Below are 26,794 nucleotides of genomic sequence, written 5' to 3'. Positions count from 1 at the left end.
CTCGGCTAGCCCGGTCGGCCATTCAGTGGATCTGTGAGATCCTGATACTGTTGGCTGAATCAGAATGAAGAGAAATCTTTGAAATTAAGTTACTGTTAGATGTAATTAGGATTATTCATTCTATTCTTTATGCTCTGCAATGCTTGCAAGTATTCATAACAAGAAGAATCACAGGAAGACTGCTTGTAACTATGCTTTTTTCTTTCACAGTTACAACACACCGGTGGTTGTTCTCTGTTCAGGCAATCTAAAAATACAAGGTGTCCATAAACTTCCTTTACAAAACTAAAATGTTATTGTATCAATAGGGTACATGATACAAACTTGAAACCACTTCTAGGCGATAAAAGATACTTTAAAAGTTTTTATTCACCAACTGGATAATGAATGCACTGCAGTAGATGTCAGCATAATTGCAAAACTGTAATCAAAATGGAATTTACAAAGAAAATTCCATCCTCTTAGTTTTGTTGTCGATCAGCAGCTTCTTCCTGATTGTACTTGTACAGTTTCTTCCTCAGATTGTGACATAACAAGGTATATACTGTTAACCTTGACATTTTAACCCGACATCTGTGACATTTTAAGCCTGATATTTTATTTTAGGCTTATAACGTCAAGGTTAACAATCAGTTCCACTGCACTCTCTGCCATGATTACAGTTTTGCAATTATGTTGCTTGCTATCTACTGCAGTGTGCATATTTTCTGGTTGGTAAATACAAACTTGAAGATATTCTCAATCACCGGGAAGTGGTTTTAGGTTTGCATTACATACCTTATTCACAAAATAATGCTTTAGTTTTGTAAAGGTGGTTTGTAGAAACCCTCTAATATGGCTAATCCTCACAATGGCTACAGGAAGGTGAATCTTGAGTGCAATTCTGGATCATGTGACCAAAACCCAGCATCAGTAACATCTGATTACAAATGTGAAGAGACAACATTTGTCACAGTGATGTCTGTGTAGAATCTTTCAAGTGATATCTTACATAATCTGGACAAAAGTCGAATAACAACCCAATTACAGAAAATTTCATATGTGAAGACATACTGGATCTGAAATTTATCTCTTTACCAAAATTATCCATGCTGATATCATATTGCTTGAAATTTTTAAGTCCTCTGGCACATAAATTTTGGCAAGACTCCTTATTTATGATATGGACTTTTGTCCATATCATAAATAAGGGTGGGGTTTAACATTTCAGGGATTCAGATTTGATACCACATTCTTCAAAAGCAGAACAGAACAAATTTTCATAGTTCTTCCTTAGAGATAGTTTCCAATAAGACTTCTTTGTTTCTATAACTCTCATTTACTTTATTCTAATACCTTTGAAATTAGATTTCAAAGGTGGTAGAGATCTTGTCCTTTACTTCCTGACTTGTTTTCAATTGGCTTTCATCCAAAGCCAACTGAAATAATTTTCATAATTAGCTGCAATTAAGAATCAACAGATTTTGTTCACGCCTAGAGTCAGGACTTACTGAAGTAATTTCGAACGAACGGAGGGGTGAAATGGGAGTAGTGGTTGTGGGTTTTTTTTTTTTTTTTTTTGTCTGATGCTGAATAAGCTTGCTTTCTTGCATCATATGCCTACTAATGCTAATGCTAATGAGTCTTATTGCCATTCTCTGAACGCGTATAGAGAAGGGCAACAAGATTAGTGAATGGAACAAAGGGTTTCTCTTACAACGAAAGGCTGAAGTTTTGAAAATTACAGTGTCTGGAAACTAGGCACCATTAAGGTGATCTGATTGAAGTGTATAAGGCCCTGAATGGTTTGAGCATGCTCAATGCTGATGGGATTCTTCCTCTTGCTCAGATTAATCGCCTGAGGGGACATAAATTCAAATTGCGGAAAGACAGTTGTAGAATAGCTGTGCAGAAATTTGCCTTCAGCCATCAGGGGGTTGATTGCCGGAACATTAATAGAGGCATATGATGCAAGAAAGCAAGCTTATGCAGCATCAGCAAAAAAAAAAAAAAACTTCCACTTTACCCCTCCATTCGTTCGAAATACCTGTCCAGCTGAGCCTTAAATTTATTTAGGCTATCAACTTCCACAACAAGGGATGGAAGTCTGTTCCACCAACCAACTACCCGCTGGCTAAAGGCAAATTCCACACATCTATCCTACATCTGTCTTTCCTCAATTTGAATTTATGCCCTCTCAGGTGATTATTCTGAGCAAGAGGCAGAATCCTATCAGCATTGAGCATGCTCAAACCATTCAAGGCTTTATACACCTCTATCAGATCACCTCGCAGGTGCCTAGTCTCCACACACTGTAATTTGCAAAACTTAAGCTTTCTTCATAAGAGCAACCCTTTGTTCCATTCACTAATCTTGTTGCCCTTCTCGTTCGAGCAGCTCTATATCCTTCTTGAAATGAGGCCTCCAGACCTGTATACAGTACTCAAGGTGTGGCCTGACCATTGCCTTATACAAGGGAATAATCACCTCCTTATCCCTGCTAGAAAAATTCCTGTATATCATTGATAAGACACCATGAGCTACTCTTGCAGCCCATCTGCACTGCTCAGAGAACTTCATATCTGCCTGCACAATTACCCCAGGTCCTTTTCGTTCTCTACCACAGAGTTGGTACGCTGCTCTGGGGTTGCTGTTTCCCATATGTAGTACTTTACATTTGTCAATATTAAACTTCATTTGCCACTTCTCAGCCTATCTGCTCAACCTTTCCAGATCCTATTGCAGCAGCATAGCGTCAGTAGTGTCCTTAACAACCCTGCCAACCTTTGTATCGTCTGCAAACTTGGACATTAAGCTTGATATCTTATCATCAATATTATTTATAAATACAGAAAACAATAATGGATACAACACTGAACCCTGAGGGACTACACTAATAACATTAGTCCACGATGAGCAGTGTCCACTGATTACCACTCTCTGCCTTCTCCCCCCTCAGCCATCCCTTTATTCATAGCAGCAATCTGCCTCCAATGCCACACTGCTCCAATTTGTGCAGCAGTCTTCCATGTGCAACAGTATCAAAAGCCTTTCTAAGATCCAAGTATATAATATCAAAGTTATTCCCTGCATCCAGTTCTTTTGTGACTGCATCATAGTATCCAATCAAATTGGTCAGACAAGACTTCCCCTTAACAAAACCAACTTCCATCTGTCATTGTAGAGGTTGACAGCTTAAATAAATTCAAGGCAAAACTAGACAAACATTTGGAGTGAGTGGATGGGTGAAATAAGGGGGTTTTTTTTTTTTTTTGGCTGAAGCTATATAAGCTTGCTTTCTTGCATCATGTGCCTTTGCTAATGCTAATATAATACTGGTATAAAAACACCAATATTATATAGATACACCTTTTGGCATCTCTCATATTGTGGGATTATCATCACAAATGGGTTGTCATGTTTGCAATACCAGGGTGCCTGCCTGCCTGCCCACCGTTTCAAGGCCAACTAGCCTTGAAACGGTGCCATCTGGGTGGTGGTGCCCAATGAGAATAAGTAACAATAGTCTTCTCTATTAGTGAAGCATTACTTATTCAAGGTAGTGCAATACATGGTAACTCTTTATGAATGATGAACACAATATGAGATACAGTTGAAATGATGCCTTTTACAATACTATCATAGTTTTTCCCTTTAAGAGTTGTCTATGGTGTTTTTACACCAATATTATATAGATTATATAGAAGACTATTGGAGGAATATGGTATTACGGGCAAGTTGCTACAATGAATAAAAGGGTGGTTGAGTGGGAGAAAACAGAGAGTGGCGATCAATGGACACTGCTCTTCGTGGAATAATGTTATTAGTGGAGTCCCCCAGGATTCAGCGTTGTTCAGTGTCCAAATTTGCAGATGATACAAAGGTTGGCAGGATTGTTAATGACAGTAATGGAAGTGTGCTACTTCAACAAGATCTAGAAAAGTTGGGCAGATGGGCTGAGAAGTGGCAACTGAAGTATTTTCATTCTCTACACCATAAGTGTAGAGAATGAAAAAGACCTGGGAGTAATTGTGCATTTAGATATAAAGTTTTCTGAGCAGTGCAGACAGGCTGCCACAGCAGGTCATGGGGTAGTGTCAATGATATACAGGAATTTTGCTAATAGAGAAAAGGAGGTGATTACCCCCTTGTATAAGGCAATGGTCAGGCCATGCCTTGGGTGTTGTGTACAGGTCTGGAGGCCTCATTTTAGGAAGGATGTAGAGTTGCTTGAGCAAGTTCAGAGAAAGGTAACAAGATTGGTGAAGGGAACAAAGGGATCCTCTTACCAAGAAAGGCTTAAGTTCTGCAAATTGTAGCTTCTGGAAGCTAGGCACCTACAAGGTTATCTGATTGAGGTGTCTAAGGCCTTAAATGGGTTGAGTAGGCTCAATTCTGATGGGATTCTTCCTCTTGTTCAGATTACGAACCCAAGGGAGCAAAAATTCAAACAGACGAAAGACAGTGGTAGAATAGATGTGCGGAAATTTACTTTAACCAGTAGGTGGTTAATTGCCGGAACAAACTTCCATCTATCGTTGCAAAAGTTGACAGATTAAATAAATTCAAGGTGGAACTGGACAAATTTTTAGAGGAACTGGATGTGTGAAATGGTTTTTTTTTTTTTTTTTTGGCTGATGCTACATAAGCTTGCTTTCTTGCATCATATGCCATAATACTACTATTACTTAGCTCAGCAACATGAACACTGCCTAGCAAATGATTGGAAATGTGTTTTCTGCATGAAAACAGGAAATGTTGCCACGGTTCCTACTTGTTTTTCATGCTAATGGGAGGACCAGAATATTGCAAAAAACAACATGAATCCAAGGATTCTTCCTGCTAGATGTCAACAAAGTTGGAAGGTGGTGAAATAGATAAGAGTATTATGTAAACGCTCCAATCTTTATGGCTCCAGTGTATCCTTCTGCAAATGAGTTGTGTGATGTGGCATTATCCTATTTGGCTGTATTTGGCCTAGAATGATGGTCTCCTCAGTCACCAGATCTCAATTCAATTAATTACTTGAGGAATGAAATGGAACAAGCTCTTCAGAGTAGAGTTCTGTAACTAAAAATCTGAAACAACTATGGGAGGCAATTGAGTCAACGTGCGTGCATGATTGCGTGTGTGTGTGGATTTAGTGCCAAAGCAACTAGGGGCACGAGGTGTCAGTATATTGTGTGTATTCTGTGGTTGATTTGCCTGTTTGCTGGATGAAAAATTTATGGGATGTAAAACCATGCAATCCTCATCTGTGATCAATCAGCTTGATCACATTGTATAAAAAGCTCATAAAAATTCCTTGGGGTCATTGACATTCAAACTCAGGCCTTACTACTGTGCTACCTGCAAATGCAGTCAACATGATCCAGCATCCCTTTGACACACTTTAAACACCTTGTCAAGTCCATGCCATTATGACAAGTACAGGCTATTCTGAGAGCTAAATGGGGTGTGATCTATTAGCTATTAAGTATGCATACTTAATAGAGTGCTCACACAGAGTACAATCCAATGTTGGGAGTGAGATTGAGATTAGGAGGACTCCAGTCTTCTGAGAAATATATATGTCACTTCTCTCAGCATTAGTTTAATGCTCAGAAGTGATGAGACACATTCCTTGGCAAATTGGTTTGAAATCACAATCATTAAAAGAGGGTGTTCTCAAGGTATATTAAGCCTAAACTGAGTTAATAATGTTGTATTTGCTCAACACCAAGTTGGAATCAGGTTTTTTTTGTATAACCTTGTTTATTAAGTCACTTAGTAGGCTCACTATGACTAGTTCACACAAAAACAAGCCAGCTAGCAGAGGCTGGTTGTTTGGTTAGATTCGATTCCCATCAGTCACATGAGGAATTTTTAAGGACTTTTTTCTCAATGTGGCTGAGTTATTCAGATTTAAATCACTGATGTGCCTAAAATCCCGAAACAACAATATTGGTTGGTTGGTTGGTTGGTTAGAACAAGGTGTCCTGTTTTTAACGGGATTATCCTCTTTTTCAGCAACTGATCCCAATGTTCCGAAAAAATTTAAACAGGATGCCAAATGTCCCTTTTTTAAAAAAAGTGCCCCATTTTTCATTTCTTTCTTCCACACACAAGAGTCAAGAATATGAGAGCTGACTTTTGTGTGTAGCATGACCACCACGATAGACATGTGCAAATGAATTCTACTATTTTCTTTGGTGTTTTTCAAAGTATTGATGTGTTGGTGGTGATGCAAACTCTGTAACATTGTTTGAAGGGTCTAGTAATTAATTATAAATTCGATTTGTTGACAATACGTTGTGAAATGCCTAAGTGAAAGTGTAGTTTCATGGACAGGTTTAAACAAGAATTCCCTTTCCTAACTGAAAGTCATAATGTTATCGGTAAAGCTTTATGCATTGTTTGTCGAGCTGAATGGTGGTTATTCAGATATTACACAGCACACTGCTAAAAAGAAGCACAAAAAAGCAGTTGCAGCAAAATGTGCAAGCCATAAGCTAACCTCTTTCGTGACAAAACAACAAGATGTAAATGGTGAATGGAAATGTCTCGCTGCATAAAAAGGATTGCTAACTTTCCATAGTATCAAGCACTAACTTTCCACAGTATCAAGCATCATTCATTTAGATCAGTGGATTGCATATCTATGAAACTTATTCTCAAAAAGATTCACATGTGCAAGAACAAAATGTGAAAGTATAAAGTATAGTTGTGAATGTACTGGCTGCTTTTGCATTTCGTGAAGTGATAAGTGACTTACATGAGGCAAAATATGTATCTGTTATGATAGATTAATTAAATCACTCAAGCCTGTAGTTGGTCCCAGTTTTGGTGAGGTATTTTATACCTATGAAAGGAATACAGGTGAAATTGTTGGAATTCCAAAATCTCATAGGAGAAACATCTGAGATATCAGTGGATCACATTCTGTCCATATTAGAGAAATATATATTAACCAACAAGATAATAGCATTTTGTGGTGACAACTGGAATACCAACTTTAATGGTACTGCGAGAAAAGGGAAGAATAATGACTTCATAAGTTAAGCAAGAACACAAAAATGACATCTTGGGAGTAGGCTGTGCTGCACATATTGTGCATAATGCTTTGCAAACAAGTGCAAATATGTTGCCAATTGATGTGGAATCAATTATTAACAAAGTGTTTCAACATTTTCATGTTTTCACTATTAGAGCTGAGGCACTGAAATCCTTCTGCAACTTTTAGGAAGTGTGAGGACGAGATAGCTTTCCATGCTACCTGCAGTGGAAAGAATGATCGAAATGTTTGATGGTCTGAAGTCATATTTTCTATCACAAGATAAAAGCACCAAACTCTTAAGTCATCTTTTTAATAATCCACAGTCCCTTCTCTGGTTCAAGTTCATTCACAGCCAATTTAAAATGTGTAATAACACTATTAAAACGATTAAACGAGAGAACATTTGTGGCACAAGAACTGATTGCCCTGACAGAACAAATACTAGCTAAGGTAAAGAAAGCCAACACGAGAATGACGAGAAACGTTGGATAACTTACGCTGAAAATTAGTTTCCTAACACCGGACTCTAGCGCTGCTCCCTCAGTAAACAGATGGTAGGTGTTATCGGCCTGGATCTGAAATCGAGAAGAATTGACAGGTATGCATGGCAAACGATGAATTGATTGATGGTGGGCGCAACAGATGACAAGCTACTGTGTAGTCATTGGTTGGCATTATAATGTGTATTTATGAGTAAAGAACGGTGCATAATAGTTTTGTGATGAACAGTAAGCAGGTAATAGTAGCGATGAATCTTTTAAAGATGGAAGAAATCTGTAAGGAAAATAAAACATTGGTTGATTTTTTGAGGAAAACTAAATTAATAAAAGTTTCTTTCTGTTCATTTTTATGTTCTTCATTATGGTTTTTTCTCATTCTTAAAAGCAGATTTTTGGAGTTAATGAGTGTTTTTACTATATTGTTGATTTAGGTTTGGTTACGAAAAAAAAAGGAAAAGGTTTCTTTATATTTTTTTCCTTACATTTTGTGACCTAACCTTAAACATTAGGTTAGGAAATAATAGGAAAAGAAAGATTCTTTATATATATATATATATATAGTGAATAGCTATTGAGGTGTTGATTGACGTTATGTACATGTGTATCCGCACGAGTATCTTTAAAAATAAAAGTACAGTAATAAAAAATTAATATTTTGTTAATAAACAATTTATGCACTAGTCCACATGATTCTAAAAAAAAAAGGTTATGTTACCCCACCTCCATTTTGGGAGGGGTTCAAGCTCCCATGGGATTTAAGTGGAGGTAACCTGACCTTTTTCAACCATTATGGAAAGTGTTCATTAGGGCAAGTTACCATTAGTGCTTCTGATTTTTTTTTTTTTTTTTTTTTTTGATTTGGTAGTTGTTGGCGCATCGGCTTCTGTGGCCATATTGCACCTCCCAAGGTTTTTGCAGTACTTTGATCCAAGCCCGAGGCGGGAATCGAACCCGCGACCTTTGGGTTGCCGGGCAGGTACTTTACCCACTCGGCTAGCCCGGTCGGCTAGTGCTTCTGAGTGATACTAAATCGATGTTATCATGTGTTGTGTTGTGTTTGTGCACCAATCAGCACATCGTTTGCCATGCCTTTACTCCACACCGATAACACTTACCATCTGTTTACCAAGCAAGCAGTGCTATAGTGTCGTATCGGTAAATTAATTTTCTGCGTAAGTTATCTGACTTTTCTCGTCGCTCTCGTGTTGGCTTTCTTTACCTTCGCCCAAATGCTCAATAGAAAGGAGCAACATTTTTTTACATCTGCTGTCCTGGACCTCAAAAACCAACTGACAGAGAATGGTGTCATCACAGACATTGAATTTACTGAAACTAGCAACAATTTTTATGATACTTCCAAGAATATGTGGAAAACTGGGCCAAGCCTTTGGAAGAGCTATGTGACTTTAAATGGGCTTTGTTAAATATCCCTCCATCTTGGTGTGTTCAACATTGTCTCCAAAACATATCCAAAATTGGCACCAACATGCTAAGTAATAGATGAAGACGAGCTATTCAATGAAGTAAATCATGTGAAGAATATATGTGAATCTAAGATTGAACACTGAAAGAAATGTGGTGGTGTGACGACTAGCGAGAGGTGGACTGAGACAATTCAGACAATGAAAAATTAAGACTTTAGTTTTGGGAGCATAATACACTGTGAGTTTTGTGTTAGGAATACCGGGCACAAATGCATCATTAGAGAGGGTGTTTTCTTTAATAAATGCATTTTGGACTGACAAAGGGAATCAGTTGTCCGTTGAAACTGTAAAGGCAATATTAATAACAAAAACACATTTTAAAGACATTTCTTGTATGGACTTTTACAATTTCATAAAGGAACAGCCAAGCCTTTTGGAAGAAATGAAATTCAGCCATCTAAAAAATATGACAAAGACATTAGTAGTGTATTTTGGACCATCTGCTCAATAAAGATTTGGGTACTTTGACAACGTTAATGTGACTCTAAGACAGTGATAAATATGTAAGTTATGTTACTTTTAATCAAGCTAAACAGTTATGGCTAGTTGGCATGAAACAAGTACAAGAGGATCGTTTTAACTAGTATGACATTAAAATAATGTTAACTTGCCATGAGTGTCCTGTTTTTTTGTTTTATAAATCTGGTCACCCTATTCTAAGGCCACGAATTGTGAGCAGTACCTAACTAGGGATAGAGAGACTGGATGAAATTTCACTGCTGCCACTCATAGCAATGAATATAGACACAGGGATCCAGGCAACCTTTACATGTCTTCCTTTTATTACACTCCCGAAAGTCAATATATCCTGTTTGTAAATTAGTTGGTACAGTATGATCAAGTTAATCTAACAAATGCAAGATGAAAAATTAAGTTTCCTTTGGGCTTCTACAAAATTCTTCCATTCAACAGTAATAAAACCCAAGCCTTTCTATTCATGTAGAGCAGTGGTTCTCAAACTTTTCAATATGAAGATACCCTATATCCATTATGAAAAACTCCCGGCACCTCCAGCACCGGGTGCAATGGGCACTGGCAGAATATTTTGTAAGGTGATGCTGTTTCAAATACAGTGTATGCGATGGACGGCTCGACTTGGCTGTTCTATATATGTAGGTGTATGTACGTAAACGCTGCGATGCAGTCAGCAATTATTTCATGACAACTTGTAATTTACACAGTTCATAACAATCAATGACCTTTTGTAGCAAAGGCTATGATGTAAGCCGATGCTAAATTCGACGTCACAGCACCCCTATAAAGAGTAAGTAGCACCCACTTTGAGAACCACTGATGTAGAGCTGTGGCAGTAACTGCTGTATCAGCTCTGAGGGAATATAGAGAATCAGTACCGTGCCGAGCTAATTTAGCACATGGCAAAAACAGTTCATAGTGCATCTCTACAACTTAAAATTTATTTCCTTTATTCTATTTTAAAGTTGCCCAAGCCCATAACCCCAGGAATGGGCTTGGGCAACTTCAACAAAACAACAGGAATGGGCTTCAACAAAATCACAAAACAGAGAAGTTTTCATTGTTGTTTACTTTTTGAGCAGAGATGGATAAAGTCATGTGGGGGTTACTATATTGTACTGGGAAATTGCATTGTTTCTTAATCAGATTGTTTGTTTCATTGAATGAAAAGCTCTGGATTTCCAGGAGATAAAAACAATAAAACTCTCATCCAGGAGTTTGAATAACTCCACGATTATTATTATTATTATTATTACTAGCCAGGTAGTGCAAGGAAGCCCGGGGCTTATGCTACACTAGCTAAAAAAAATTTCCAAGTTCCCTGAGAGAGAGAGAGAGAGTGGAGCAATATGGCCTTAGTTGCTAATGCTCCTAAAAACCAAATAACAGAAGTAGAAGGGAATCACCAAGAAGTAGAAGGGAATCACCAAGAAAGAGAAGAATGATGATATCCAGCTCAGGACCGTGGCACACCTAGGCTGGATATCATCATTGTTCTCTGCCACCAATTCAGCTGAAATGGTGGTATCATGGACTGATAGCCTCGTGGATTAACTTAAGACGTGGGGTAATCTGCAAGACTCTGGGGAAGGGAATTTTTATCACTGTGGCCTACACTTGTAGGTAGAATGAATCTATTTTGTAGAGATAGTATTCATTTGAACAAAAGTGGTGCAAGGATTTTTGCCAGTATCATTAAGGATAACTTAAGGTTTGACAATTAGATAAGTTATAGAATTTCTTAATGTACCGATTTGAAATAGACTCAAAGTTCGAATAGCAAACAGGACCAGGGTATGTCTGCCAGGGGCAAAGGTTGATGACGTTGTAGAGCGAATATCATCTTTTAAGGGCACAAAAGGTGATATAGTTGTACACGTTGGCACTAATGATATTAAGAGTAGGAGACCGGCAGAATTACTTAACAAGTACAGGTCACTGTTGAACAAAAGCCAAGAATTAGGGTTGAATTTGAGAGTGTCTGCAATTCTGCCCAGACACGATAGGAGAGAGTATATGATGAGAGCCTTGTCGATAAATTCGGCCCTGGAAAGATTGTGCAAGGCTCAAGGGGTAGAATTTTTTTCAGCCTGGACTGTACTTGTTAACAGGAGAGATTGCTTCTACAGGGATGGGGTACACTTAAATAGAAAGGGTGCAAGAATATTTGCTGATGCTATCGAGGCAGTGTTAGGTGGGTCGGAAAATTGCTAGCTTGGGGGGAGACAAAGACCAATAGATTAACAGTAGCCACTGGCAGAGGTGAAAGAGATTCTTGCACTGCTTCTATTAGAATGAGCAGAAGCCTGAAAAACAAGATGCATGATATTTCAGAGACTGCTGGGAGCCATTGCGGTACAAGTAAACACATGTTAGGGTAGCTAAGAATAGAAACAGGTGCAGGTATACTTGCGTGTACACCAATGCTAGGAGTTTAGTAAATGAATTTGATGAATTTGAGGTATTGCTCAAAACATCAAAGGCAGATATTGTTGGGATATCAGAGACGTGGTGTCACACAGATATAAGGGGTGCAGAACTGGAATTTGGGGAGTACAACGTCTACAGAAAGGATAGACTGAATAGGAAGGGAGGAGGGGTTATGCTATTAGTGAAGAAACACATAAAAACCAAGGAAGTGAAGCCAGTCGACATCGCTGGACAGTGCAGTGTTGAGTCAGTTTGGTGTGACATAAGCATTGGGAGATCAAAATTGAGAGTAGGAGTGTGCTATAGGCCTAATGACTCTGATGAGTATAATAAGAAACTGTACAGGGAAATACAGTGGGCCAGTAAATCAGAGAGTCTTATAATGGGAGATTTTAATTTCCCAGATATTGACTGGAATTTGGGGGCTGGTCACTCACACACTAGCAGGGCTTTTGGGGATTTATTGGATGATTGTTTTCTACATCAGCATGTTCGGGAGGCAACTAGAGGGAGTAATACTCTTGATTTGATTATCAGCAGTGATTCTTCATGCATTAAGAATCTGCAGATAAATGAACCACTAGGTGGCAGTGATCACAGTGTGCTGAAGTGGGATTTACTCCAAGAGGTAACTACCATTAGGGGTAAAGGGAAGGGTTATTGCTTCCGTAAAGGCGACTACGATGGACTGAGACAGTATTTAAATTCTATACAGTGGGACCAACTGATGATGTTACCAACAGCAAATTCAAAATGGGAAGCATTCAAAGAACTTATCTTGGAAGCTACTAGGCTTTACATACCAACTAAGAAATATTGTTCAAGGTTTAGGCCAAAATGGATGTCAGATGAACTAATGAGGCATATGGCAGAGAAGAAAAATGCATGGGATACTTACAAATTAACACATGACACAGAAGCCTATGATAGATACAAGTTGATATGCAACCAAGTTACGAAGGAGGTTAGGCAGGCGAAGGCAGATTACGAGAAATCCTTGGCAAGGGATGCAAAGAAAAACAGCAAAGAGTTCTTTACTTATGTAAACTCTAGAAGGAAGGGGATGAATCAGATTGGTCCACTTGATATTGATGGGTCAACTGTTGATGATCCTGCTCAGGTAGCTAACAAACTAAATGAATATTTTGCATCGACATTCACACATGAGGAGTTATTCAGCGAGGGGAATGCCAGAGGTGTATTCAACTCTGGCAGTAAGCTACAGAATCTTGAAATAACTGAGAGTAAGGTGGAGGAGAGGTTGTTGAAGATAAACACAAGAAAGGCACCCGGGGTGGATGGGATCTATCCAGTTATATTAAAGGAGGCAGCAAAGGAAGTAAGCAAACCCTTAACCATAATTATGAGAGCTTCTTTGGACTCAGGGGGAGGTACCCATAGACTGGAGATGTGCAAATGTGACCCCAATTCACAAAGGAGGATCAAAGGCTGACACAAGTAATTATAGACCTGTGAGTTTAACTTCTGTTCCAGGAAAATTAATGGAGGCACTGGTTAAAGAAGCACTGCAGGATCATCTAGACAAGACTTCAGTTATAGCTCGGACACAGCATGGTTTTGTTAAGGGGAAGTCTTGCCTGACCAACTTGATTGGATACTATGATGCAGTCACAAAAGAACTGAATGCAGGGAATAGCTTTGATATTATATACTTGGATCTTAGAAAGGCTTTTGATACTGTTGCACATGGAAGACTGCTACACAAATTGGAGCAGTGTGACATTGGAGGCAAATTGCTGCTATGGATAAAGGGGTGGTTGAGGGGGAGAAGACAGAGAATGGTAATCAATGGACACTGCTCATCGTGGACTAATGTTATTAGTGGAGTCCCTCAGGGCTCAGTATCAGGTCCATTATTGTTTTCTGTATTTATAAATGATATTGATGATGGTATATCAAGTTTAATGTCCAAGTTTGCAGACGATACAAAGGTAGGCAGGGTTGTCAAGGACACTACTGACACTATACTGCTGCAACAGGATCTGGAAAGGTTGAGCAGATGGGCTGAGAGGTGGCAAATGAAGTTTAACATTGACAAATGTAAAGTACTACACATAGGAAACAGCAACCCCAGAGCAATGTATCAACTCTGTGGTACTACACTGACAGTGGTAGAGAATGAAAGGGACTTGGGGGTGGTTGTGCAGGCAGATATGAATACTCCATGAGCTACTCTTCCAGACGGGCTGCAAGAGTAGCTCATGGAGTATTGTCAATGATATACAGGAATTTTTCCAGCAGGGATAAGGAGGTGATTATTCCCTTGTATAAGGCAATGGTCAGGCCACACCTAGAGTACTGTATACAGGTCTGGAGGGCTCATTTCAAGAAGGATGTAGAGCTGTTGGAATGAGTACAGAGAAGGGCAACAAGATTAGTGAATGGAACAAAGGGGTGCTCTTACGAAGAAAGGCTTAAGTTTTGCAAATTACAGTGTCTGGAGACTAGGCACCCATGAGGTGATCTGATAGAGGTGTATGAAGCCTTGAATGGTTTGAGCATGCTCAATGCTGATGGGATTCTTCCTCTAGCTCAGAATAATCACCTGAGAGGGCATAAATTCAAATTGAGGAAAGACAGATGTAGGATAGACGTGCGGAAATTTGCCTTTAGCCAGCGGGTGGTTGGTTGGTGGAACAGACTTCCATCCCTTGTCGTGGAGGTTGATAGCCTAAATAGGTTTAAGGCTCAGCTGGACAGGTATTTTGAACGAACAGAGGGGTGAAGTGGAAGTGGGTTTTTTTTTTTTTTTTTTTGGCTGATGCTGCATAAGCTTGCTTTCTTGCATCAAATGCCTCTACTAATGCTAATGCTTAATGAACGGTACTCACCTTAGATAACCTGCTATGTTACATGAAGTAGGATGGAACAATAATTTTGAGACTTAATCGGTTTGAATAATTTGAAATTTAGAATGAGTTAGAGTTGTGATATTTGTATCAACACGGAATTAAAAATGAAATTAAAATATGCTCAAGGAAGTAGAAGTGCACACCTTTGTCCTTGGTTGTCATTGAAGCATTAATTTAAAAATTTTAAAATATGAGACCGGTGAAGCCAAAAGTCATAAATCAGTGACTTTCGTTAAACGTCATCAGTTGGCAATACTAAAATGAGAAGAAAACGTGTGTTTTCTTCTCATTGTCTTCATCATGGGAACATGTGTTTTCATGTTCCCATGATGCTCTTTGTAACATGTGGGAATCTTAGGTGTGTGAGATTCCAGACCGGGGAGAGGTTGGAGGGTAGTTTCGTATTTATGACATCTGGTTTGGTATGACGGCGGCACCATTCTATAATAAGGGCTTTGTGTTGAAAGATTTTGTAACTAGATTTTAATTTTACAATTGTGATGACCGAATAAACTAAAGGGGTGTGGTTGTGAGATGTACGTGTTGAGTGAGTTCAGTACTGGATTGGCCAGTCCTGAAGCTGTTATAATGACAGTAAGCTCGTGTGTTGGAAGTTTTTGTGGAACCGTACTTTGTAGTAGTGCTTCCGATGTAGCAGCCGCTTGATTAGATATACAATATTATTCATGTCATTTATTGGGTATTTGTGTGTTTCTTTGTATGTATTAAATAATGACCCTAATTTATTGTATGAAGAAAATATAAGTGTGATGTCAGTGCCTGCAAACACTTGGCAGAACTGTCTAGCGAGACTACTGTGATAGGGAATAATAATGCGCGTGTTCCCTTTTGTGTTGTGTTTGGATAAGCTATTAACATTATTCTTAGCAACAGAAATTGTGTGTTGGATTAATTGAGACAGATATTTTCTGGTCGTGAACATTTTTGTGAGATATTGTAGTTCAGCAGATAAATTGTCCTGCGAAGAACTGTATTTTATAGTGTTGTGAATTTGATTATAAAGGACAGCTTTTTTGTACTAAGAGGGTGATGTGATTCAAAATGTAAATATTTCCCTGTGTGTGTGTATTTTTTCTGTAAATCTTGGTTCCCAGTTTGGTGCCAGTTTTGTATATTATAAGGTTAAGGAAATTGATTTTGTTGTCAATTTCTGTTTCAAGTGTGTATTTTAATCTGTCATGTATTGAGTTAAATTTAATAAAGAGATTATCAATTGTGGTTCTGTCTCCTATTAGGAGTATGTCGTCTGCATAGCGCATATAAAGTTTAATCTCTGAAGGGTTAGGTTGTAGTACTTGGTTTTCTATGGTTGCTAAGTAAATCTCTGATAAGGGGGCAGAAATTCCTAATCCCATGGGGAGGCCAAATATTTGTTCAAAAATATTTGTTTGTGGAGTATTGAGCAGTGATCAATTTCCTCCATTTGCAGGGCAAGAAAGCTCAGGAAATTGACGAAATAATGAAAGCTGTGTATGGGCAGAATTGTCCATCCTATGACACTGTAAAAAAGTGGAAATGGGAATTGCAGTGCGGTCATACAAGTGTCTTTGACAAGCCAAGGGAAGGAAGGCCATCAACATCCACAGACAGTGAGATGGTTGAAAAGGTTGAACAGCTGGTGCTCAGTGACAGATGTGTGACAACTCATTCATCGCAAATGCAATGGGAATTAGATATGGGTCTGCCCGCAGCATTTTACGTGACTATCTGCACATGTCAAAGGTCTCCGCACGATAGGTTCCATGATTGCTGATGCTTTTGCAGAAGCAATGTTGAATGCAGTGTTCTCGCGAACTGTTGGATTTGTGTAATGCAGATGTTGAGAACTTTTTTAGAGTGAACTCACCCTATTCTCCTGACCTAGCCTCCGGTCATGACATTCCCACCTGGCCTCCGTAGCCAGGTGGGAAGGAGCAGCAGTGCGTAGCACACACTTCTTGATTTAGACCGGGGTTCGAGCCCGTCACCACCAAATACAGAGGATGCAGAAAGGTCAGGGAATGACCACCGCAAATCCCGGAGCAATATGGCCTTAGTTGCTAATGCTCCTAAAAAAAAAAAAACCCAAACCCACCCTGACCTAGTACCATCAGACTTCTTCTTGTTTCAAAAAATGAAGTAACCATTGCATGGGCATCACTTTGATTCATCTCAGGAAGTCATCAATGAAGTGGAATCGTGGTTTCAGGCAAAATGTGTGAACTTCTATGATCAAGGCATTAAACAACTGAACCATAGATGGGAGAATGTGTTACTAAACATGGAAAGCACATAGAAAATGATTAAAGTTCCTGTGAAGTTTCACCTTCCTAGGGCTATTATTTCTAGGTAAAGGTGCAAAATTTTGGAAATTTTATAAAAATAAAATTTCCAAAATTTCAATTTGTTTGATTTTTGATTTTATTTAGGAAAGTTAGAGAAGATGGAAGGGTTGGTTGGGCCATGCTTCTTATCAAAAGCAGCTTGAGTGCAAAAATGAGCTTTTGCTAAGTCTGAAATTACATCTACCAGCATAGAATCTGTGTGGTGTGAGTTAGTCGGAAGCAAAGGTATAATGAGAGTGAGACTAATCTACTGACCAGAAGACATTGAAGAGTATGATAAGAGTCTTTACATGCAGATGGACTGGGCAAGCAAGCACAAAATTTTCTTATTACGGGAGACTTCAATCTGCCCCTAATTGATTGGAATAAGTGGGAAGGGAAACTCATTGTGTGAAATTTTTTTTTAAAATAAACTAAATGATTATTATTTATACCAGCATGCTAGAGAAAATACTAGGGGTGAGAATATTCTTGACCTCATCCTTACTCACAAATCAGATAGCATCACAAGGTTTAAAGTACAGGAACCATGTCAGTTAGTGATTACGCGATCATCAATTGGAAGATGAAGAAAGATGTTGCAGTAGCACTATATGGCATCTATTAATTCAGCGAATACAGATTGAGGGTGAAAACATTTGAATTATGGAATACTTTACAGCCAAAATCACAAAAACCATAAATGCATACATACCATTAAGAAAATATTGCAGGAGGAGGATGCCAAAATAGATTAATGTGGAGCTGGCTAGTCAAATAGAGCAGAAAAAGACAGAATGGAATAGTTACAGAGTGACAAAAAGTACTGATGCCTACAACAGGTACAAGTTGATTTGTAATACAATGAGGAAGAAAACAAATTAGATCGGACCCTTGTGCACTGGATGTAGGAAAGTCTTAGATAATCCAGCTGACACTGCAGATGAATGAAATGAATTGGTATTTTGCATCTGTCTTTACTGACAAAAGACCTTCAGGCTGAGAAGAGACTGTGCAGGTGAGGCAGATTCATAAGAAATTTGTGATTTTGAAATTATATTCAAGCATAAAGGCAAGTAAGGCTTCTGGAGTTGATGTCGCATACCTTGTAATTTTGAGGGAGGCCACCAGAAAATTATGTTTAACTAACTCAGTAGACTATTTTTACACTGTTACTGATGAGCTGGATGTTGGAAATAATTTCAACACAGTTTATTTGGATTTTAGAAAAGCATTTGACTCAGTCTGTCATGAGAGGTTACTGTATAAGCTGGAACATGTTGGGATTACTGGAAACGTTCTGTGATGAGGTGCTAGGTGGCTGCATGGCAGAAGGCAGAGGGTTGTGATAATGGATATTCGTCAGATTGGTGTAATGTCAGGAGGGAGGGTCCCACTAAGGATAGGTTCTTGGACCACTGTTGTTTCTGATTTTCATAAATGACATCGATGAAGGGATAGACGGTTTGATGTCAAAATTTTCAGACAACATAAAGATTGGTAGAGTTATTAATGATCAGTACCAAACAGCGCTCCTTTAGGATGACTTGAATAGGCTGCAAGAATGATCAGAAAATTGGCAGCTATGTTTTAATGCAGCAAAATACAGTCTTATACTTGGGGAATAGCAACCCCAAAATAAATTATGCACTTGGTGGGGTTGAAATAAAATCAGGAGAGGAAGAAAGGGATCTTGGAGTTATAATATGGGCAAACATGAAGTTTTCTGAGCAGTTAAACAGGCAGCCAGGAAAGCCCATAATGTTCTATCGATGATTTATCAAACATTATCCTGTGGAGATAAGGAGGTCATAAACACACTGTATAAAGCAATCGTTAGACCACATTTGGAATACTGCGTTCAAGTACAGCGACCTCATCTGAAAAAAGACATTGAGCTTCTTGAAAGGTTCCAAAGATGGGCAACTTACATGGTGAGATCAACAAAAGGGTGACCATACAAGGAAAGACTCCAATTATTTGGGCTAAAGAGCTTGGCAACTAGGCACCTCAGAGGTGACTTGATTGAGGTTTATAATGCTCTGCGAGGGGTTAGTAAAATGAATGAAGGTGGAATTTTCACTGTTATAAAGAATTCCATAACTAGGGGCCAAAAATTCAAATTACAGGAGAAGAGGTTTAGACTAGATTATAGGAAGTTTTCTTTTAGCCACCAATTCATTGATTGCTAGAACAAGCTGACAGTTTGAATAAATTCAAAGGCCAACTGGATAGTTACCTATGTGAGGAGGGAAGCACATAATTTGTATTTTCTTATCTACTATTTTTTTTTGGCTAGTGCAGCAAAAGCCTATGGCTTCCTTGCACTACACGGCAAATACTCTTACTATTGTATAATGAGGAGAAAAAAAATAAAATGAGAGAAGCTTACAAAATTTATGGCACATTTTTCTTGCATACTTACCAGCATCACTAGTATCTAAAATAATTTCATTCTCCTCATGAGTCTTCCCTTCTTTCAGACCCTGTCCTGACAATCTGACCTTTGAAGGAGTTCCAATTTCGTGCTCCAGAACATTAATGTTGAAAGGGCTGTTTGTAATATGTTTTCCAAGCCTTTTCACGTTGACAATGTGCTCACCTTTCTCTCGAGGAGTAAATGAAACACCTAATTAAGAAAGAAATTTAAAAATATTTGGTTAAAAAAATTTTGTAGTATTTACAAATTAGCTAAACATCATGTTTATCAGTTCTAATCACAAATTCACCATGCTTACAAACATAATGTTATAGTGTATTTTAATGATGTTTTCCAGATTCATTTCCTTATTTTTGCAAAATTCAATAGGAGAAATTAAATTAAATTATTAAATTATTTCTTTTTAATTTGTTCTGAAGAAATTAACTGCAGTTGTGCTTCAAGTACAAAATTGGAACATAAATGCAGTTATATAACTTCATGATTGGAGCATACTGACATCCCTTACATCAATATAAAAACTCAAGTTTGTAAGGCTAAGTGGGTAGTGAATTATTACTATTTGCTTATTATAATAATTACAACAGAAATGTAAAATACTTTTAAATTTTCAATTGTAATTAAAATCCAAGTATAAATAAGGAAGGATTGACAGTATATGACTGTTTTGTTTAATTTATTAAATCATAGAGCTGTTGTTGTTGTTATTTGGTTTTTAGGAGCATTAGCAACTAAGGCCATATTGCTCTGGGGCCATATTTCCACATCCTCTGTATTTGATGGTCACGGGCTCGAACCCTGGTCTAATCAAGAAGCGTGTGCTAAGCACTGCTGCTCCTGCCCACCTGGCTACGGAGGCACCAAATCATAGAGTTTGAATTGTGTTGCATTTCATGCACAGCTGATATAAAAAATATTACAAAACACAGAATGAATATTACATTAAGAGGTATGTGCAGTGAAGCAAAAACAATTCTTTATATATTATTAGTTAATCAATTAAACCAAGGGTGTCAAGACTAATACTCAAGATTTCTAAGAGGTACAAGGTAAAGGTTATAATGATTTATGCACCAACATCGAGCCATGATGATAAAGAGGTTGAAGAAATGTACACCGAAATTGAGAGTCTTCTAGATGAGCAGAAAACCCACTACACTATTATTATGGGGGACTTCAATGCTAAGGTTGGAAAAAGGCAAAACAGTGCAGAAAGAGGAACTATAGGAAATTTTGGAATTGGTGAAAGCAATAAAAGAGGTGAAAGACTTGTGGAATTTGCAGAATCTCAAGGACTGTCAGTAATGAACACTTTTTTCAAGAAAAGGGTGAACAGAAAGTGGACATGGAAGAGTCCAAATGGATTAACAACTAATGACGACTTCATCCTCACTAACAGAAGATATATTGTGAATGATGTTACCATCCTGAATAAGGTAAATGTTGGAAGTGATCACAGAATGGTAAGATGTACACTTGATATAGATGTAGGAAAGGAAAGGAAAAAACTGACTCGAGTAAATAATACAAAGGTCTTTGAGATAACAGAGGAGGAGAAAAAGCAGTATGTACTGGAACTTAAGAACACGTTTGAGCTTCTGCAGACTGCTCAGGACCAAGATATCGATGAGGAATACTACAACTTTCTGAAAGTGATAAAGCCCAAGAAACCTATAGGAAAAAAGAAATCCAAAGAAGAAAAAATTAGTCAAGAAACACTTGTCATGATGAACTGAAGACGACAACTGAAGAGCAAGAAAAACACTGACAGGGAGAAAATTGAGTATACTGAGTTATGCAAAGCCATTAGAAAGAGACTCAGAGAGGACATAAGAAGATTTATCACAAGAAAAGTAGAACAAACATTAAGGGAAAACAGAGGATTTAAATCAGCAGCCATGAGCAGTAATACAGAAAGACAAATGATACTGAAACTGAAGAATAGCGATGGCATACTTATAAACAGCAGAGAAGGCATAATTCAAATAGCAGAAGACTACTATAGAGAATTATACAAGGAGAGAGGAAATTATACCAGCAGTGGGGAAGATGGATTGCAAAGTAGCAACACATTCGACATACCCGATATTCTTCCTGATGAGGTAGAACATGCATTGAAGAAAATGAAGAATCAGAAAGCCCCGGGGGAAGATAAAGTTACTGTAGAGTTATTAAAATTGTGAGGAAGAGACATAACACAAAAACTGGCAAGGCTCTTCACAAAGTGCATTCAAAAAGGTGTGACGCCTAAGCAGTGGAATAATGCAATCATAGTTTTGCTGCATAAGAAAGGAGATAAATCAGAAACTGGAAATTATAGACCAATTAGCTTGTTATCCCACATCTACAAGTTGTTCACAAGGGTCATTACTAACAGATTAGAAAGAATACTTGATGAGAATCAACCGAAAGAGCAAGCTGGCTTTAGGACAGGATTCTCAACTATGGATCACCTTCACGTAATATCACAGCTAATGGAGAAAGCAAAGGAATATAAAACACCATTATGCCTGGCATTTGTGGATCATGAAAAGGCATTTGACTCCATACAGTATAAGGCAATGTTTCGGACACGGGAAAGACAAGGCATAGATACCCCATATATTATGATTTTGAAGAAAATATATGAGAGTGCTACCTCCTTTATTAGACTAGACAAAGACAGTAATAAATTTAAAATCGAGAAAGGAGTTCGACAAGGAGACACAATATCTCCGAAGCTGTTTACTGCTGCCCTTGAGGAAGCTTTCAGAAGATTAGACTGGTCGCAGAAAGGAGTCAATGTGAACGGAGAGTACCTAAACCATTTACGATTTGCAGATGACATTGTGGTCATAAGCCACGATCCCAAAGAATTAGAGGAAAATCTTAATCAGTTATGCACAGTTAGTAAGGATTTAGGACTAAAGATGAATATGGCTAAAACAAAAGTAATGATGAACAAGTATGCCACAGAAAGTAAAATAATGATTGAAGGAGCAGTAATTGAAAAGGTGGAGTCATATACTTATCTGGGACAAGTTATTAGCTGTAATAATGATAAGTGGCTGGAAGTCAAGAGAAGAATAAATTTTGGATGGATAGCATTCAGGAAATATAGTCACATACTGAAGAGCAATATCCCAGTTTGTCTGAAACGTAAAATAATGAACCAATGTATACTCCCCACCATGACTTATGGAAGTGAAACTTGGGCACTACACAGCGAAGAATGGAACGAATTATATTGGGAATCAGACTGTTAGATAAGAATAGAAACACATGGATTAGGCAGCAAACTCAAGTAAAGGACATTCTTATCAAAACTAAAATGGTCTTGGGCAGGACACATAGCTCGAAGACATGATGACAGATGGACTAAAAAAATAACAGAATGTACCCAAAAGGAGCTAGAAGAAATCCTGGAAGACAAAGGCGGAGATGGATAGATGAAATTCGTGAGTTTTTGTGTAGTAAATGGATGGCCAGTGCTCAAAACAGAAGGAGCTGGAAAGTTGCTGGAGAGGCCTTCATCCTGCAGTGGATTGAAAATGGCTGATGATGATGATGATGATGAATCAATTAGTAATTAATGACAAGATAATTAAGTATTCACTTTTTGTGTCTGTTAATTGCAGAAAAAATCAATTAATTTAAGAAATAAAAATATTAATGTGCCTCAATTGTAATTTACTGTGCACATTAACTAATTTGTTTAAAATATAATCTACTGTTAGTAAAATAATGTTATTAAAGCTATTAAGGAGTTATTAAAGTAAAATAATGACAAAACTAGTAAATTAAAGCAAATGGCAATATGACTTTGAGGTGTTAACAACAGATAATATGTATACACACCTTATTAAAATAACGGTACAAATTATATTTTATTATATACAATGGTCCTAATTTGATTCAGAAATGAATTTTTTTTTTTATGAACATTTTTGTTTTAATAGTGGGAAATAGATGCTATAATTGCAGAAACCTATTAAGAAATTGTAGAGTCCATTGGAAAAGCATATCTCTGCAAAGAATATAGTTCCTACACAGCTTACTTCATATTGATTTCAAATACATTCAAGTGCAGCATCAATTTTTTTACCAGAAATTAATAGAATATTCCAAATATTGGAGGGAATGCATTTTATAGTACTTTTATTCATATATTGTAACAATTTCTTATGTATCCCAGCCATTGTTATTGATTATGAAGATGGCATTCTCGTTAATACAGTGGACATTGCTTCTGCTCATTAGTCAGAGCTTTTAACTAGCAAAATTTTAAATAAATAAAATGTTTTAATTCAGAAGTTAAACAACTTTGCAACTAAAAAGGAGTTTGCAAATATATAAAAATTTGTAAATTGCAAGCATTTGTGTATATTTCAATACACCTCAAAAGCAGCCACTATGCTCATCACCTGGAATGTATTCTCGAAATTTATGCAGTTAAATTACATAATAAAATCGATGCTATAGAGCAGCAGATTTAACAGTTGTTTTAGCTTACACTATTAACAGAAGATAGAAGACTGAAATACAGCAAAGGAGTCATTTTCAGTGTCTGGGAAGAAATGGGTACAACAATGAGTTGCCTCTGTCCAACTGTATATTTGAATCCAAAAATCATGGTATAACATAGTTTTATTTCTTTAGCATTTGCATTAGTGGAGGCATACAATGCAAGAAAGCAAAAAAAAAACCCTCCCATTTCATCCCTCCATTCATTCCAAATGCCTGTACAGCTCAGCCTTAAATTTATTTAGGCTATTAGCTTCCACAACAAAAGTCAGAAGCCTGTTCCACCAATCAACTAGCCGCTGGCTAAAGGCAAATTTCCGCACATCTATTCTACAACTATCTTTCCTCAATTTGAAACTGTGCCCCCTCGGGTTCTTAGTCTTAGCAAGACGAAGAATCCCATCAACATTCAGCTTACTCAACCCTTTCAAGGCTTTATACACCTCAATCAGATAACTTCAGAGGTGCCTACTTTCCAGATGCTGCAATTTGCAGAACTTAAGTCTTTCTTGGTAAGAGCACCCCCTTTGTTCCCCTCACCAATCTTGTCCTTCTTTCTACTTGTTCTAACAACTCTACATCCTTCCTAAAATGAGGCCTCCAGACCTATACACAGTACTCTAGGTGTGGCCTCACCACTGCCTTGTATAACGGGATTATCACCTCCCTGTCCCTGCTAGCAAAATTCCTATATATCATTGACAAGACTCCATGACCTGCCCTTGCAGCCCATCTGCAATGCTCAGCGAACTTCATATTTGCAATTACCCCAAGGTCTTTTTCCCTTTCCACTTCCCTGAGTGTAGTACCGCCCAGTTGGTACTCTTCTCTTCAGTTATTGCTACCCATATGCAGTACTTTGCATTTGTCAATGTTAAACTCCAATTGCCACTTCTCAGCCCATTTTCCCAACTTATCTAGATCCAGTTAGAGTAGCATACTGTCACTACTGTCGTTTACAACCCTGCCAACCTTTGTATCACCTGCAAACTTGGACATTCAACCTGATATACCTTCATCAATATCATTGATAAATATACAAAACAAGAATGGGCCCAACATCGAACCCTGGGGAACTCCACTAATAACATTTGTCCATGAAGAGCAGTGTTCATTGATTACCACTCTCTGTTGTCTCCCACTCAACCATCTCTTTATCCATTGTAGCAGCTTACCCTTGATGCCATACCTCTCCAATTTGTACAGAAGTCTTCCATGTGCAACAGTATCAAAAGCTTTCCTGAAATCCAGGTATATGATATCAAAATTATTTTTGGCATTCAGTTCCTTTGTGACCACATCATAGTAAGCAATCAAATTGGTCAGACAAGACCTCCCTTTGATAAACCCATGTTGTGTCTTAACTATTACTGCAGTCTTGTCTAGATGATTCTGCAATGTTTCTTTAACCAGTCATTCCATTATTTTCCCCAGAACACAAGTTAAACTAACAGGTCTGTTAGTTACTTGTGTCACCTTTTGAACCTCCTTTGTGAATTGGTGATACATTTGCACACCTCCAGTCCATGGGGACCTCCTCTGAGATCAAGGAAGCTCTCATAATTATGGCTAAGGGTTTGCTTACTTCCTTTGCTGCCTCCTTTAATATAACTGGATAGATCCCATCCACCCCAGGTGCCTTCATTATGTTTAACTTCAACAATTTCTCCTCCACTTTGCTCTCAGTTATTACAAAATCACTTAGCTCCCTGTTAACATTTGATAAACGTCTGGCACTCCCCTCATTGAATAACTTCTCATGTGTGAATGTAGATGCAAAATACTCATTCAGTTTATCAGCTACCTGATCATGATCATCAATAGTATTATCAAAGGCACATGATGCAAGAAAGCAAGCTTATATAGCATCAGCCAAAAAAAAAAAAAAAAAAAATGCTCCCATTTCACCCCTCCATTCGTTCCAAATACCTGTCCAGCTCAGTCTTAAATTTATTTAGGCTATCAACTTCCACAACAAAGGATGGAAGTTTGTTCCAGCAATCAACCACCCACTGGCTAAAGGCAAACTTCCGCACATCTATCCTACAACTGTCTTTCCTCAATTTGAATTTATGCCCTCTCAGGCGATTATTATGAGCAAGAGGAAGAATCTCATCTGCATTGAGCATGCTCAAACCATTCAAGGCTTTATACACCTCAATCAGATCACCTCGCAGGTGCCTAGTCTCCAGACACTGTAATTTGCAAAACTGAAGCCTTTATTCGTAAGAGCAACCCTTTGTTCCATTCACTAATCTTGTTGCCCTTCTCTGTACTCATTCCAACAGCTCTACATCCTTCTTAAAATGATGCCTCCAGACCTGTATACAGTACTCAAGCCTTAAAAAAGTATACAGTACTTTTTTAAGGCAGTAAAGTATAAGTACCTGTATACAGTACTCAAGCCTTAATCATTGCCTTAAAAAAAGGGATAATCACCTCATTATCCCTGCTAGAAAAATTATTCCTGTATATCACTGACAAGACACCGTGAGCTACCCTTCTCATGACTGACAAACATTGGCAACATTCCCATATGTCACAACCACAGGCTTTAACTTCCAACGATTAGTTGTTGTATCACATAGTTTACTGTACATGACTGTCATCGCAGACTGTTAAGTTCTACGTTCCTAAAACTTTCAGTCCAACAGTTCACTGATGAATGGCTACATAAAGCCCGAAAGCTTTTTGTATTACCAGTTACTGTATGTATATATTTTACTGTTTATTGTATGTATTTAGCATTAA

General features: G+C 37.9%; 1 protein-coding gene across 1 annotated transcript in view; it reads right to left on the bottom strand.

Moving 5' to 3' along the window:
• LOC150081939 (filamin-A-like) overlaps nt 1–26,794 on the bottom strand; it is a 385,277-nt gene that overhangs the window by 194,318 nt on the left and 164,165 nt on the right. Inside the window, exon 6 of the mRNA XM_090378994.1 lies at nt 19,526–19,729. Coding sequence (XP_090235120.1) covers nt 19,526–19,729 — 204 coding nt within the window. The remainder of the gene's footprint in view (nt 1–19,525; nt 19,730–26,794) is intronic.

The sequence above is a fragment of the Mastigoproctus giganteus genome, chromosome 8 (assembly GCF_048544385.1).
Source record: "Mastigoproctus giganteus isolate SK-2022 chromosome 8, ASM4854438v1, whole genome shotgun sequence".
Taxonomy (NCBI): Eukaryota; Metazoa; Arthropoda; class Arachnida; order Uropygi; family Thelyphonidae; genus Mastigoproctus; species Mastigoproctus giganteus.
This window is presented reverse-complemented; position numbering and strand designations above follow the sequence as displayed.